General features: G+C 48.4%; 1 protein-coding gene across 1 annotated transcript in view; it reads right to left on the bottom strand.

The window, feature by feature from the left end:
* LOC139269185 (Golgi-associated RAB2 interactor protein 2-like) overlaps positions 1 to 15,863 on the bottom strand; it is a 65,359-nt gene extending 49,496 nt beyond the window's left edge. The window contains exons 1-3 of the mRNA XM_070888277.1: positions 15,769 to 15,863; positions 15,595 to 15,646; positions 2,235 to 2,286 (exon numbers count right to left, since the gene is read on the bottom strand). Of these exons, the coding sequence (XP_070744378.1) occupies positions 2,235 to 2,286; positions 15,595 to 15,646; positions 15,769 to 15,863 (199 nt within the window). The remainder of the gene's footprint in view (positions 1 to 2,234; positions 2,287 to 15,594; positions 15,647 to 15,768) is intronic.
* Positions 15,864 to 17,455: the final 1,592 nt, after the last annotated feature.

Raw genomic sequence — 17,455 nt, 5'->3', positions numbered from 1 at the left:
ACACTTCCGACACTTCAGACACTTCCGTCACTTCAGTCACTTCCGACACTTCCGACACTTCCGTCACCTCCGTCACTTCCGTCACTTCAGTCACTTCCGTCACTTCAGACAATTCATACAATTCATACAATTCATACACTTCAGTAACTTCAGACACTTCCGTCACTTCCGTCACTTCCGTCACTTCCGTCACTTCCGACACTTCCGTCACTTCAGACACTTCCGTCACTTCCGTCACTTCAGTCACTTCCATCACTTCAGTCACTTCCGACACTTCCGACACTTCCGACACTTCACTCACTTCCGTCACTTCAGTCACTTGAGTCACTTCCGTCACTTCCGTCATTCCGACACTTCAGACAATTCAGACAATTCATACACTTCAGTAACTTCAGACACTTCAGTCACTTCCGATACTTCCGAAACTTCCGACACTTCAGTCACTTCAGTCACTTCAGACACTTCCGTCACTTACGTCACTTCAGTCACCTCCGTCACTTCCGTCACTTCCGTCACTTCAGATAATTCAGTCCTCTCAGTCACTTCCGTCACTTCCGTCATTCCGACACTTCTGACACTTCAGTCACTTCCGTCACTTCAGTCACTTCCATCACTTCCGACACTTCCGACACTTCTGACACTTCAGTCACTTCAGACACTTCCGTCACTTCCGTCACTTCCGTCACTTCCGACACTTCCGACACTTCCGACACTTCAGACACTTCCGTCACTTGCGACACTTCCGACACTTCAGTCACATCCATAAGTACCGTCACTTGAGACACTTCAGACCATTCAGTCACTTCAGTCACTTCCGTCACTTCCGAAAGTTCCGACACTTCAATCACTTCAGACAATTGCGTCACTTCCGTAAGTTCCGACACTTCAGACACTTCAGTCACTTCCGACACTTCTGTCACTTCTGTCACTTCCGACACTTCAGACAGTTCAGTCACTTCCGTAAGTTCCGTCATTTCAGACACTTAAGTCACTTCAGACACTTCACTCACTTCCGACACTTCACTCACTTCCGACACTTCACTCACTTCAGACACGTCCGTCACGTCCGTCACTTCAGTCACTTCTATCAATTCCAGCACTTCCATCACTTCAGTCACTTCAGACACTTCAGTCACTTCAGTCACTTCAGTCACTTCAGACAGTTCAGACACTTCAGTCACTTCAGTCACTTCAGACACTTCAGACACTTCAGTCACTTCAGACAGTTCAGACACTTCAGTCACTTCAGTCACTTCCGTCACTTCAGTCACTTCAGTCACTTCCGACACTTCCGACACTTCCGTCACTTCAGACACTATCGTCACTTCCGTCACTTCCGCCACTTCAGACACTTCCGTCACTTCAGACACTTCAGTCACTTCAATCACTTCAATCACTTCAATCACTTCCGTCACTTCAGACACTTCCGTCACTTCAGTCACTTCAGTCACTTCCATCACTTCCGACACTTCCGACACTTCCGTCACTTCCGTCACTTCCGTCACTTCCGTCACTTCCGTCACTTCCGTCACTTCCGGCACTTCCGGCACTTCAGACACTTCAGACACTTCAGACACTTCCGTCACTTCTGACACTTCAGACACTTCAGACACGTCAGACACGTCAGACACTTCAGACACTTCAGACACGTCAGGCACTTCAGACACTACCGTCACTACCGTCACTTCCGTCACTTCCGTCACTTCAGACACTTCAGACACTTCAGACACTTCAGACACTTCAATCACTTCAGTCACTTCAATCACTTCAATCACTTCATTCACTTCCGTCCCTTCAGTCTCTTCAGTCTCTTCAGTCACTTCCGTCACTTCCGTCACTTCCGTCACTTCCGACACTTCAGACACTTCAGTCACTTCCGTCACTTCTTTCACTTCCGTCCCTTCAGTCACTTCAGTCACTTCCGACACTTCCGACACTTCCGACACTTCAGACACTTCCGTCACTTCAGTCACTTCCGACACTTCCGACACTTCCGTCACCTCCGTCACTTCCGTCACTTCAGTCACTTCCGTCACTTCAGACAATTCATACAATTCATACAATTCATACACTTCAGTAACTTCAGACACTTCCGTCACTTCCGTCACGTCCGTCACTTCCGTCACTTCCGACACTTCCGTCACTTCAGACACTTCCGTCACTTCCGTCACTTCAGTCACTTCCGTCACTTCCGTCACTTCCGACACTTCCGACACTTCCGACACTTCACTCACTTCCGTCACTTGAGTCACTTGAGTCACTTCCGTCACTTCCGTCATTCCGACACTTCAGACAATTCAGACAATTCATACACTTCAGTAACTTCAGACACTTCAGTCACTTCCGATACTTCCGAAACTTCCGACACTTCAGTCACTTCAGTCACTTCAGACACTTCCGTCACTTACGTCACCTCCGTCACCTCCGTCACTTCCGTCACTTCCGTCACTTCATATAATTCAGTCCTCTCAGTCACTTCCGTCACTTCCGTCATTCCGACACTTCTGACACTTCAGTCACTTCAGACACTTCCGTCACTTCCGTCACTTCAGTCACTTCCATCACTTCCGACACTTCCGACACTTCTGACACTTCAGTCACTTCAGACACTTCCGTCACTTCCGTCACTTCCGTCACTTCCGACACTTCCGACACTTCCGACACTTCAGACACTTCAGACACTTCCGACACTTGCGACACTTCCGACACTTCAGTCACATCCATAAGTACCGTCACTTGAGACACTTCAGACCATTCAGTCACTTCAGTCACTTCCGTCACTTCCGAAAGTTCCGACACTTCAATCACTTCAGACAATTGCGTCACTTCCGTAAGTTCCGACACTTCAGACACTTCAGTCACTTCCGACACTTCTGTCACTTCTGTCACTTCCGACACTTCAGACAGTTCAGTCACTTCCGTAAGTTCCGTCATTTCAGACACTTAAGTCACTTCAGACACTTCACTCACTTCCGACACTTCACTCACTTCCGACACTTCACTCACTTCAGACACGTCCGTCACGTCCGTCACTTCAGTCACTTCTATCAATTCCAGCACTTCCATCACTTCAGTCACTTCAGACACTTCAGTCACTTCAGTCACTTCAGACAGTTCAGACACTTCAGACACTTCAGTCACTTCAGTCACTTCAGACACTTCAGACACTTCAGACACTTCAGTCACTTCAGTCACTTCAGACACTTCAGACACTTCAGACACTTCAGACACTTCAGTCACTTCAGACAGTTCAGACACTTCAGTCACTTCAGTCACTTCCGTCACTTCCGTCACTTCAGTCACTTCCGACACTTCCGACACTTCAGACACTATCGTCACTTCCGTCACTTCCGCCACTTCAGACACTTCCGTCACTTCAGACACTTCAGTCACTTCAATCACTTCCGTCACTTCAGACACTTCCGTCACTTCAGTCACTTCCGACACTTCCGACACTTCCGACACTTCCGTCACTTCCGTCACTTCCGTCACTTCCGTCACTTCAGTCACTTCCGTCACTTCCGACACTTCCGTCACTTCAGACACTTCCGTCACTTCCGTCACTTCAGTCACTTCCGTCACTTCCGTCATTCCGACACTTCAGACAATTCAGACAATTCATACACTTCAGTAACTTCAGACACTTCAGTCACTTCAGTCACTTCAGTCACTTCCGTCACTTCATTCACTTCCGTCCCTTCAGTCACTTCCGTCACTTCCATCACTTCCGACACTTCCGACACTTCCGTCACTTCAGTCACTTCAGTCACTTCCGTTACTTCCGACAATTCCGTCACTTCAGACAATTCATACACTTCAGTAACTTCAGACACTTCCGTCACTTCCGTCACTTCCGTCACTTCCGACACTTCCGACACTTCAGTCACTTCAGACACTTCCGTCACTTCAGTCACTTGCGTCACTTGCGTCACTTCCGACACTTCCGACACTTCCGACACTTCAGACACTTCCGTCACTTCCATCACTTCCGACACTTCCGACACTTCCGACACTTCAGTCACTTCAGTCACTTCCGTTACTTCCGACAATTCCGTCACTTCAGACAATTCATACACTTCAGTAACTTCAGACACTTCCGTCACTTCCGTCACTTCCGACACTTCAGTCACTTCAGACACTTGCGTCACTTGCGTCACTTCCGACACTTCCGACACTTCCGACACTTCAGACACTTCCGTCACTTCCATCACTTCCGACACTTCCGACACTTCCGACACTTCAGTCACTTCAGTCACTTCCGTTACTTCCGACAATTCCGTCACTTCAGACAATTCATACACTTCAGTAACTTCAGACACTTCCGTCACTTCCGACACTTCCGTCACTTCAGACACTTGCGTCACTTGCGTCACTTCCGACACTTCCGACACTTCCGACACTTCCGACACTTCAGACACTTCCGTCACTTCAGTCACTTCAGTCACTTCCGACACTTCCGACACTTCAGACACTTCCGTCACTTCCGTCACTTCCGACACTTCAGTCACTTCAGACACTTGCGTCACTTGCGTCACTTCCGACACTTCCGACACTTCCGACACTTCAGACACTTCCGTCACTTCCATCACTTCCGACACTTCCGACACTTCCGACACTTCAGTCACTTCAGTCACTTCCGTTACTTCCGACAATTCCGTCACTTCAGACAATTCATACACTTCAGTAACTTCAGACACTTCCGTCACTTCCGTCACTTCCGACACTTCAGTCACTTCAGACACTTGTGTCACTTGCGTCACTTCCGACACTTCCGACACTTCCGACACTTCAGACACTTCCGTCACTTCAGTCACTTCAGTCACTTCCGACACTTCCGACACTTCCGACACTTCCGTCACCTCCGTCACTTCCGTCACTTCAGTCACTTCAGTCACTTCCGTCACTTCCGTCATTCCGACACTTCAGACAATTCAGACAATTCATACACTTCAGTAACTTCAGACACTTCAGTCACTTCCGATACTTCCGAAACTTCCGACACTTCAGTCACTTCAGTCACTTCAGACACTTCCGTCACTTACGTCACTTCAGTCACCTCCGTCACTTCCGTCACTTCCGTCACTTCAGACAATTCAGTCCTCTCAGTCACTTCCGTCACTTCCGTCATTCCGACACTTCAGACAATTCATACACTTCAGTAACTTCAGACACTTCCGTCACTTCCGTCACTTCAGTCACTTCAGTCACTTCCGTCACTTCCGTCACTTCCGTCACTTCCGACACTTCAGACAATTCAGACACTTCAGTCACTTCAGACACTTCAGTCACTTCCGTCACTTCAGTCACTTCCGTCACTTCTGTCACTTCCGACACTTCCGACACTTCCGACACTTCACTCACTTCCGTCACTTCAGTCACTTCAGTCACTTCCGTCACTTCCGTCATTCCGACACTTCAGACAATTCAGACAATTCATACACTTCAGTAACTTCAGACACTTCAGTCACTTCCGATACTTCCGAAACTTCCGACACTTCAGTCACTTCAGTCACTTCAGACACTTCCGTCACTTACGTCACTTCAGTCACCTCCGTCACTTCCGTCACTTCCGTCACTTCAGACAATTCAGTCCTCTCAGTCACTTCCGTCACTTCCGTCATTCCGACACTTCAGACAATTCATACAATTCATACAATTCATACACTTCAGTAACTTCAGACACTTCCGTCACTTCCGTCACTTCAGTCATTTCAGTCACTTCCATCACTTCCGACACTTCCGACACTTCTGACACTTCAGTCACTTCAGACACTTCCGTCACTTCCGTCACTTCCGTCACTTCCGACACTTCCGACACTTCAGACACTTCCGACACTTCAGTCACATCCATAAGTACCGTACTTGAGACACTTCAGACCATTCAGTCACTTCAGTCACTTCCGTCACTTCCGAAAGTTCCGACACTTCAATCACTTCAGACAATTGCGTCACTTCCGTAAGTTCCGACACTTCAGACACTTCAGTCACTTCCGACACTTCTGTCACTTCTGTCACTTCCGACACTTCAGACAGTTCAGTCACTTCCGTAAGTTCCGTCATTTCAGACACTTAAGTCACTTCAGACACTTCACTCACTTCCGACACTTCACTCACTTCCGACACTTCACTCACTTCAGACACGTCCGTCACGTCCGTCACTTCAGTCACTTCAATCAATTCCAGCACTTCCATCACTTCAGTCACTTCAGACACTTCAGTCACTTCAGTCACTTCAGACAGTTCAGACACTTCAGTCACTTCTCACTTCAGACACTTCAGACACTTCAGACACTTCAGTCACTTCAGTCACTTCAGACACTTCAGACACTTCAGACACTTCAGACACTTCAGTCACTTCAGACAGTTCAGACACTTCAGTCACTTCAGTCACTTCCGTCACTTCCGTCACTTCAGTCACTTCCGACACTTCCGACACTTCCGTCACTTCAGACACTATCGTCACTTCCGTCACTTCCGCCACTTCAGACACTTCCGTCACTTCAGACACTTCAGTCACTTCAATCACTTCCGTCACTTCAGACACTTCCGTCACTTCAGTCACTTCAGTCACTTCCGACACTTCCGACACTTCCGACACTTCCGTCACTTCTGTCACTTCCGTCACTTCCGTCACTTCAGTCACTTCCGTCACTTCCGACACTTCCGTCACTTCAGACACTTCCGTCACTTCCGTCACTTCAGTCACTTCCGTCACTTCCGTCACTTCCGACACTTCCGACACTTCTGACACTTCCGACACTTCAGTCACTTCCGTCACTTCCGTCATTCCGACACTTCAGACAATTCAGACAATTCATACACTTCAGTAACTTCAGACACTTCAGTCACTTCAGTCACTTCAGTCACTTCCGTTACTTCCGCCAATTCCGTCACTTCAGACAATTCATACACTTCAGTAACTTCAGACACTTCTGTCACTTCCGTCACTTCCGTCACTTCCGACACTTCCGACACTTCCGACACTTCCGACACTTCCGTCACTTCCGTCACTTCCGTCACTTCCGTCACTTCCGACACTTCAGACACTTCAGACACTTCAGACACTTCAGTCGCTTCAATCACTTCAATCACTTCAATCACTTCCGTCACTTCATTCACTTCCGTCCCTTCAGTCTCTTCAGTCTCTTCAGTCACTTCCGTCACTTCCGTCACTTCCGACACTTCAGACACTTCAGACACTTCTGACACTTCTGACACTTCAGTCACTTCTTTCACTTCCGTCCCTTCAGTCACTTCAGTCACTTCCGTCACTTCCGAGACATCCGTCACTTCAGTCACTTCCGTTACTTCCGACACTTCTGTCACTTCAGACAATTTAGTCACTTCCGACACTTCAGACACTTCAGTCACTTCCGTCACTTCCGTCACTTCATTCACTTCCGTCCCTTCAGTCACTTCCGTCACTTCCGTCACTTCCGACACTTCCGACACTTCCGACACTTCCGACACTTCCGACACTTCCGACACTTCCGACACTTCCGTCACTTCAGTCACTTCAGTCACTTCCGTTACTTCCGACAATTCCGTCACTTCAGACAATTCATACACTTCAGTAACTTCAGACACTTCCATCACTTCCGTCACTTCCGACACTTCCGACACTTCAGTCACTTCAGACACTTCCGTCACTTCAGTCACTTCAGTCACTTCAGTCACTTCCGACACTTCCGACACTTCCGTCACCTCCGTCACTTCCGTCACTTCAGTCACTTCAGTCACTTCCGTCACTTCCGTCACTTCCGACACTTCCGACACTTCAGACAATTCATACAATTCATACACTTCAGTAACTTCAGACACTTCAGTCACTTCAGTCACTTCCGTCACTTCAGTCACTTCCGTCACTTCCGACACTTCCGTCACTTCAGACACTTCCGTCACTTCCGTCACTTCAGTCACTTCCGTAACTTCTGTCACTTCCGACACTTCCGACACTTCCGACACTTCAGTCACTTCCGTCACTTCCGTCACTTCAGTCACTTCAGTCACTTCCGTCACTTCCGTCATTCCGACACTTCAGACAATTCAGACAATTCATACACTTCAGTCACTTCAATCACTTCAATCACTTCAGTCACTTCCGTCACTTCATTCACTTCCGTCCCTTCAGTCACTTCCGTCACTTCCATCACTTCCTGCAGTTCCGACACTTCCGTCACTTCAGTCACTTCAGTCACTTCCGTTACTTCCGACAATTCCGTCACTTCAGACAATTCATACACTTCAGTAACTTCAGACACTTCCGTCACTTCCGTCGCTTCCGTCACTTCCGACACTTCAGTCACTTCAGACACTTCCGTCACTTCAGTCACTTGCGTCACTTGCGTCACTTGCGTCACTTCCATCACTTCCTGCAGTTCCGACACTTCCGTCACTTCAGTCACTTCAGTCACTTCCGTTACTTCCGACAATTCCGTCACTTCAGACAATTCATACACTTCAGTAACTTCAGACACTTCCGTCACTTCCGTCGCTTCCGTCACTTCCGACACTTCAGTCACTTCAGACACTTCCGTCACTTCAGTCACTTGCGTCACTTGCGTCACTTGCGTCACTTCCGACACTTCCGACACTTCAGACACTTCCGTCACTTCAGTCACTTCAGTCACTTCCGACACTTCCGACACTTCCGACACTTCCGTCACCTCCGTCACTTCCGTCACTTCAGTCACTTCAGTCACTTCCGTCACTTCCGTCACTTCCGACACTTCAGACAATTCATACAATTCATACAATTCATACACTTCAGTAACTTCAGACACTTCCGTCACTTCCGTCACTTCCGTCACTTCCGTCACTTCCGTCACTTCAGACACTTCCGTCACTTCCGTCACTTCAGTCACTTCCGTCACTTCCGTCACTTCTGTCACTTCCGACACTTCCGACACTTCAGTCACTTCCGTCACTTCAGTCACTTCAGTCACTTCCGTCACTTCCGTCATTCCGACACTTCAGACAATTCATACACTTCAGTAACTTCAGACACTTCAGTCACTTCCGATACTTCCGAAACTTCCGACACTTCAGTCACTTCAGTCACTTCAGACACTTCCGTCACTTACGTCACTTCAGTCACTTCCGTCACTTCCGTCACTTCCGTCACTTCAGACAATTCAGTCCTCTCAGTCACTTCCGTCACTTCCGTCATTCCGACACTTCAGACAATTCATACAATTCATACACTTCAGTAACTTCAGACACTTCCGTCACTTCCGTCACTTCAGTCACTTCAGTCACTTCCATCACTTCCGACACTTCCGACACTTCTGACACTTCAGTCACTTCAGACACTTCCGTCACTTCCGACACTTCCGACACTTCCGACACTTCCGACACTTCCGACACTTCCGACACTTCAGTCACATCCATAAGTACCGTCACTTGAGACACTTCAGACCATTCAGTCACTTCAGTCACTTCCGTCACTTCCGAAAGTTCCGACACTTCAATCACTTCAGACAATTGCGTCACTTCCGTAAGTTCCGACACTTCAGACACTTCAGTCACTTCCGACACTTCTGTCACTTCTGTCACTTCCGACACTTCAGACAGTTCAGTCACTTCCGTAAGTTCCGTCATTTCAGACACTTAAGTCACTTCAGACACTTCACTCACTTCCGACACTTCACTCACTTCCGACACTTCACTCACTTCAGACACGTCCGTCACGTCCGTCACGTCAGTCACTTCTATCAATTCCAGCACTTCCATCACTTCAGTCACTTCAGACACTTCAGTCACTTCAGACACTTCCGTCACTTCCGTCACTTCAGTCACTTCTGTCACTTCCGACACTTCCGACACTTCCGACACTTCAGTCACTTCCGTCACTTCAGTCACTTCAGTCACTTCCGCCACTTCCGTCATTCCGACACTTCAGACGCTTCCGTCACTTCAGTCACTTCAGTCACTTCCATCACTTCCGACACTTCCGACACTTCCGTCACTTCAGACACTATCGTCACTTCCGCCACTTCAGACACTTCCGTCACTTCAGACACTTCAGTCACTTCAATCACTTCAATCACTTCAATCACTTCCGTCACTTCAGACACTTCCGTCACTTCAGTCACTTGCGTCACTTGCGTCACTTGCGTCACTTCCGACACTTCCGACACTTCCGACACTTCCGACACTTCCGACACTTCAGACACTTCAGACACTTCCGTCACTTCAGTCACTTCCGTCACTTCAGTCACTTCCGTCACTTCAGTCACTTCAGTCACTTCCGTCACTTCCGTCATTCCGACACTTCAGACAATTCAGACAATTCATACACTTCAGTAACTTCAGACACTTCAGTCACTTCCGATACTTCCGTCACTTCAGTCACTTCCGTCACTTCCGTCACTTCAGACACTTCAGTCACTTCAGTCACTTCCGTCACTTCCGTCACTTCCGACACTTCCGACACTTCCGACACTTCAGTCACTTCCGTCACTTCAGTCACTTCAGTCACTTCCGTCACTTCCGTCATTCCGACACTTCAGACAATTCAGACAATTCATACACTTCAGTAACTTCAGACACTTCAGTCACTTCCGATACTTCCGTCACTTCAGTCACTTCCGACACTTCCGACACTTCCGACACTTCAGACCCTTCAGACACTTCCGTCACTTCAGTCACTTCCGACACTTCCGTCACTTCAGTCACTTCCGTCACTTCAGTCACTTCAGTCACTTCCGTCACTTCCGTCATTCCGACACTTCAGACAATTCAGACAATTCATACACTTCAGTAACTTCAGACACTTCAGTCACTTCCGATACTTCCGTCACTTCAGTCACTTCTGACACTTCTGACACTTCAGTCACTTCCGTCACTTCAGTCACTTCAGTCACTTCCGTCACTTCCGTCATTCCGACACTTCAGACAATTCAGACAATTCATACACTTCAGTAACTTCAGACACTTCCGTCACTTCCGTCACTTCAGTCACTTCAGTCACTTCCGACACTTCCGACACTTCCGACACTTCTGACACTTCTGACACTTCCGTCACTTACGTCACTTCAGTCACTTCCGTCACTTCCGTCACTTCAGACAATTCAGTCCTCTCAGTCACTTCCGTCACTTCCGTCATTCCGACACTTCAGACAATTCATACAATTCATACACTTCAGTAACTTCAGACACTTCCGTCACTTCCGTCACTTCAGTCACTTCAGTCACTTCCGACACTTCCGACACTTCCGACACTTCTGACACTTCTGACACTTCAGTCACTTCAGTCACTTCAGACACTTCCGTCACTTCCGTCACTTCCGTCACTTCCGACACTTCCGACACTTCCGACACTTCCGACACTTCCGACACTTCCGACACTTCCGACACTTCAGTCACATCCATAAGTACCGTCACTTGAGACACTTCAGACCATTCAGTCACTTCAGTCACTTCCGTCACTTCCGAAAGTTCCGACACTTCAATCACTTCAGACAATTGCGTCACTTCCGTAAGTTCCGACACTTCAGACACTTCAGTCACTTCCGACACTTCTGTCACTTCTGTCACTTCCGACACTTCAGACAGTTCAGTCACTTCCGTAAGTTCCGTCATTTCAGACACTTAAGTCACTTCAGACACTTCACTCACTTCCGACACTTCACTCACTTCCGACACTTCACTCACTTCAGACACATCCGTCACGTCCGTCACTTCAGTCACTTCTATCAATTCCAGCACTTCCATCACTTCAGTCACTTCAGACACTTCAGTCACTTCAGTCACTTCAGTCACTTCAGACAGTTCAGACACTTCAGTCACTTCAGTCACTTCAGTCACTTCAGTCACTTCAGACAGTTCAGACACTTCAGTCACTTCAGTCACTTCAGTCACCTCAGACAGTTCAGACACTTCAGACACTTCCGTCACTTCAGTCACTTCAGTCACTTCCATCACTTCCGACACTTCCGACACTTCCGTCACTTCAGACACTATCGTCACTTCCGTCACTTCCGCCACTTCAGACACTTCCGTCACTTCAGACACTTCAGTCACTTCAATCACTTCAATCACTTCAATCACTTCCGTCACTTCAGACACTTCCGTCACTTCAGTCACTTCAGTCACTTCCATCACTTCCGACACTTCCGACACTTCCGTCACTTCAGACACTATCGTCACTTCAGACACTTCCGTCACTTCAGACACTTCAGTCACTTCAATCACTTCAATCACTTCAATCACTTCCGTCACTTCATTCACTTCCGTCCCTTCAGTCTCTTCAGTCACTTCCGTCACTTCCGTCACTTCCGTCACTTCCGGCACTTCCGGCACTTCCGGCACGTCAGGCACTTCAGACACTTCAGACACTTCCGTCACTTCTGACACTTCAGACACTTCAGACACGTCAGGCACTTCAGACACTTCAGACACGTCAGGCACTTCAGACACTACCGTCACTACCGTCACTTCCGTCACTTCCGTCACTTCAGACACTTCAGACACTTCAGTCACTTCAATCACTTCAGTCACTTCAATCACTTCCGTCACTTCATTCACTTCCGTCCCTTCAGTCTCTTCAGTCACTTCCTTCACTTCCGTCACTTCCGACACTTCAGACACTTCAGTCACTTCCGTCACTTCTTTCACTTCCGTCCCTTCAGTCACTTCCGTCACTTCCGAGACATCCGTCACTTCAGTCACTTGCGTCACTTGCGTCACTTGCGTCACTTCCGACACTTCCGACACTTCCGACACTTCAGACACTTCCGTCACTTCCGTCACTTCCGGCACTTCCGGCACTTCCGGCACGTCAGGCACTTCAGACACTTCAGACACTTCCGTCACTTCTGACACTTCAGACACTTCAGACACGTCAGGCACTTCAGACACTTCAGACACGTCAGGCACTTCAGACACTACCGTCACTACCGTCACTTCCGTCACTTCCGTCACTTCAGACACTTCAGACACTTCAGTCACTTCAATCACTTCAGTCACTTCAATCACTTCCGTCACTTCATTCACTTCCGTCCCTTCAGTCTCTTCAGTCACTTCCTTCACTTCCGTCACTTCCGACACTTCAGACACTTCAGTCACTTCCGTCACTTCTTTCACTTCCGTCCCTTCAGTCACTTCCGTCACTTCCGAGACATCCGTCACTTCAGTCACTTGCGTCACTTGCGTCACTTGCGTCACTTCCGACACTTCCGACACTTCCGACACTTCAGACACTTCCGTCACTTCAGTCACTTCCGACACTTCCGACACTTCCGTCACCTCCGTCACTTCCGTCACTTCAGTCACTTCCGTCACTTCAGACAATTCATACAATTCATACAATTCATACACTTCAGTAACTTCAGACACTTCCGTCACTTCCGTCACTTCCGTCACTTCCGTCACTTCCGACACTTCCGTCACTTCAGACACTTCCGTCACTTCCGTCACTTCAGTCACTTCCGTCACTTCAGTCACTTCCGACACTTCCGACACTTCCGACACTTCACTCACTTCCGTCACTTCAGTCACTTGAGTCACTTCCGTCACTTCCGTCATTCCGACACTTCAGACAATTCAGACAATTCATACACTTCAGTAACTTCAGACACTCAGTCACTTCCGATACTTCCGAAACTTCCGACACTTCAGTCACTTCAGTCACTTCAGACACTTCCGTCACTTACGTCACTTCAGTCACCTCCGTCACTTCCGTCACTTCCGTCACTTCAGATAATTCAGTCCTCTCAGTCACTTCCGTCACTTCCGTCATTCCGACACTTCTGACACTTCAGTCACTTCAGACACTTCCGTCACTTCCGTCACTTCAGTCACTTCCATCACTTCCGACACTTCCGACACTTCTGACACTTCTGACACTTCAGTCACTTCAGACACTTCCGTCACTTCCGTCACTTCCGTCACTTCCGACACTTCCGACACTTCCGACACTTCAGACACTTCCGTCACTTGCGACACTTCCGACACTTCAGTCACATCCATAAGTACCGTCACTTGAGACACTTCAGACCATTCAGTCACTTCAGTCACTTCCGTCACTTCCGAAAGTTCCGACACTTCAATCACTTCAGACAATTGCGTCACTTCCGTAAGTTCCGACACTTCAGACACTTCAGTCACTTCCGACACTTCTGTCACTTCTGTCACTTCCGACACTTCAGACAGTTCAGTCACTTCCGTAAGTTCCGTCATTTCAGACACTTAAGTCACTTCAGACACTTCACTCACTTCCGACACTTCACTCACTTCCGACACTTCACTCACTTCAGACACGTCCGTCACGTCCGTCACTTCAGTCACTTCTATCAATTCCAGCACTTCCATCACTTCAGTCACTTCAGACACTTCAGTCACTTCAGTCACTTCAGTCACTTCAGACAGTTCAGACACTTCAGTCACTTCAGTCACTTCAGACACTTCAGACACTTCAGTCACTTCAGACAGTTCAGACACTTCAGTCACTTCAGTCACTTCCGTCACTTCAGTCACTTCAGTCACTTCCGACACTTCCGACACTTCCGTCACTTCAGACACTATCGTCACTTCCGTCACTTCCGCCACTTCAGACACTTCCGTCACTTCAGACACTTCAGTCACTTCAATCACTTCAATCACTTCAATCACTTCCGTCACTTCAGACACTTCCGTCACTTCAGTCACTTCAGTCACTTCCATCACTTCCGACACTTCCGACACTTCCGTCACTTCAGACACTTCAGTCACTTCAATCACTTCAATCACTTCAATCACTTCCGTCACTTCCGTCACTTCCGTCACTTCCGTCACTTCTGTCACTTCCGGCACTTCCGGCACTTCCGGCACTTCAGACACTTCAGACACTTCAGACACTTCCGTCACTTCTGACACTTCAGACACTTCAGACACGTCAGACACGTCAGACACTTCAGACACTTCAGACACTTCAGACACGTCAGGCACTTCAGACACTACCGTCACTACCGTCACTTCCGTCACTTCCGTCACTTCAGACACTTCAGACACTTCAGACACTTCAGACACTTCAATCACTTCAGTCACTTCAATCACTTCAATCACTTCATTCACTTCCGTCCCTTCAGTCTCTTCAGTCTCTTCAGTCACTTCCGTCACTTCCGTCACTTCCGTCACTTCCGACACTTCAGACACTTCAGTCACTTCCGTCACTTCTTTCACTTCCGTCCCTTCAGTCACTTCAGTCACTTCCGTCACTTCCGAGACATCCGTCACTTCAGTCACTTGCGTCACTTGCGTCACTTGCGTCACTTCCGACACTTCCGACACTTCCGACACTTCCGACACTTCAGACACTTCAGACACTTCCGTCACTTCAGTCACTTCCGACACTTCCGACACTTCCGTCACCTCCGTCACTTCCGTCACTTCAGTCACTTCCGTCACTTCAGACAATTCATACAATTCATACAATTCATACACTTCAGTAACTTCAGACACTTCCGTCACTTCCGTCACTTCCGTCACTTCCGTCACTTCCGACACTTCCGTCACTTCAGACACTTCCGTCACTTCCGTCACTTCAGTCACTTCCGTCACTTCTGTCACTTCCGACACTTCCGACACTTCCGACACTTCCGACACTTCACTCACTTCCGTCACTTGAGTCACTTGAGTCACTTCCGTCACTTCCGTCATTCCGACACTTCAGACAATTCAGACAATTCATACACTTCAGTAACTTCAGACACTTCAGTCACTTCCGATACTTCCGAAACTTCCGACACTTCAGTCACTTCAGTCACTTCAGACACTTCCGTCACTTACGTCACTTCAGTCACCTCCGTCACCTCCGTCACTTCCGTCACTTCCGTCACTTCAGATAATTCAGTCCTCTCAGTCACTTCCGTCACTTCCGTCATTCCGACACTTCTGACACTTCAGTCACTTCAGACACTTCCGTCACTTCCGTCACTTCAGTCACTTCAGTCACTTCCATCACTTCCGACACTTCCGACACTTCTGACACTTCAGTCACTTCAGACACTTCCGTCACTTCCGTCACTTCCGTCACTTCCGACACTTCCGACACTTCCGACACTTCCGACACTTGCGACACTTCCGACACTTCCGACACTTGCGACACTTCCGACACTTCAGTCACATCCATAAGTACCGTCACTTGAGACACTTCAGACCATTCAGTCACTTCAGTCACTTCCGTCACTTCCGAAAGTTCCGACACTTCAATCACTTCAGACAATTGCGTCACTTCCGTAAGTTCCGACACTTCAGACACTTCAGTCACTTCCGACACTTCTGTCACTTCTGTCACTTCCGACACTTCAGACAGTTCAGTCACTTCCGTAAGTTCCGTCATTTCAGACACTTAAGTCACTTCAGACACTTCACTCACTTCCGACACTTCACTCACTTCCGACACTTCACTCACTTCAGACACGTCCGTCACGTCCGTCACTTCAGTCACTTCTATCAATTCCAGCACTTCCATCACTTCAGTCACTTCAGACACTTCAGTCACTTCAGTCACTTCAGACAGTTCAGACACTTCAGTCACTTCAGTCACTTCAGACACTTCAGACACTTCAGACACTTCAGTCACTTCAGTCACTTCAGACACTTCAGACACTTCAGACACTTCAGACACTTCAGTCACTTCAGACAGTTCAGACACTTCAGTCACTTCAGTCACTTCCGTCACTTCAGTCACTTCCGACACTTCCGACACTTCCGTCACTTCAGACACTATCGTCACTTCCGTCACTTCCGCCACTTCAGACACTTCCGTCACTTCAGACACTTCAGTCACTTCAATCACTTCCGTCACTTCAGACACTTCCGTCACTTCAGTCACTTCAGTCACTTCCGACACTTCCGACACTTCCGACACTTCCGACACTTCCGACACTTCCGTCACTTCCGTCACTTCCGTCACTTCAGTCACTTCCGTCACTTCCGACACTTCCGTCACTTCAGACACTTCCGTCACTTCCGTCACTTCAGTCACTTCCGTCACTTCCGTCACTTCCGACACTTCCGACACTTCTGACACTTCCGACACTTCAGTCACTTCCGTCACTTCCGTCATTCCGACACTTCAGACAATTCAGACAATTCATACACTTCAGTAACTTCAGACACTTCAGTCACTTCAGTCACTTCAGTCACTTCCGTCACTTCATTCACTTCCGTCCCTTCAGTCACTTCCGTCACTTCCATCACTTCCGACACTTCCGACACTTCCGTCACTTCAGTCACTTCAGTCACTTCCGTTACTTCCGACAATTCCGTCACTTCAGACAATTCATACACTTCAGTAACTTCAGACACTTCCGTCACTTCCGTCACTTCCGTCACTTCCGACACTTCCGACACTTCCGTCACTTCAGTCACTTGCGTCACTTGCGTCACTTCCGACACTTCCGACACTTCCGACACTTCAGACACTTCCGTCACTTCCATCACTTCCGACACTTCCGACACTTCCGACACT

This window comes from Pristiophorus japonicus, chromosome 8, assembly GCF_044704955.1.
Source record: "Pristiophorus japonicus isolate sPriJap1 chromosome 8, sPriJap1.hap1, whole genome shotgun sequence".
In the NCBI taxonomy this organism is placed as follows: domain Eukaryota; kingdom Metazoa; phylum Chordata; class Chondrichthyes; family Pristiophoridae; genus Pristiophorus; species Pristiophorus japonicus.
Note: the sequence above shows the minus strand (reverse complement) of the source record. Positions and strands in the feature narration are given on the sequence as shown.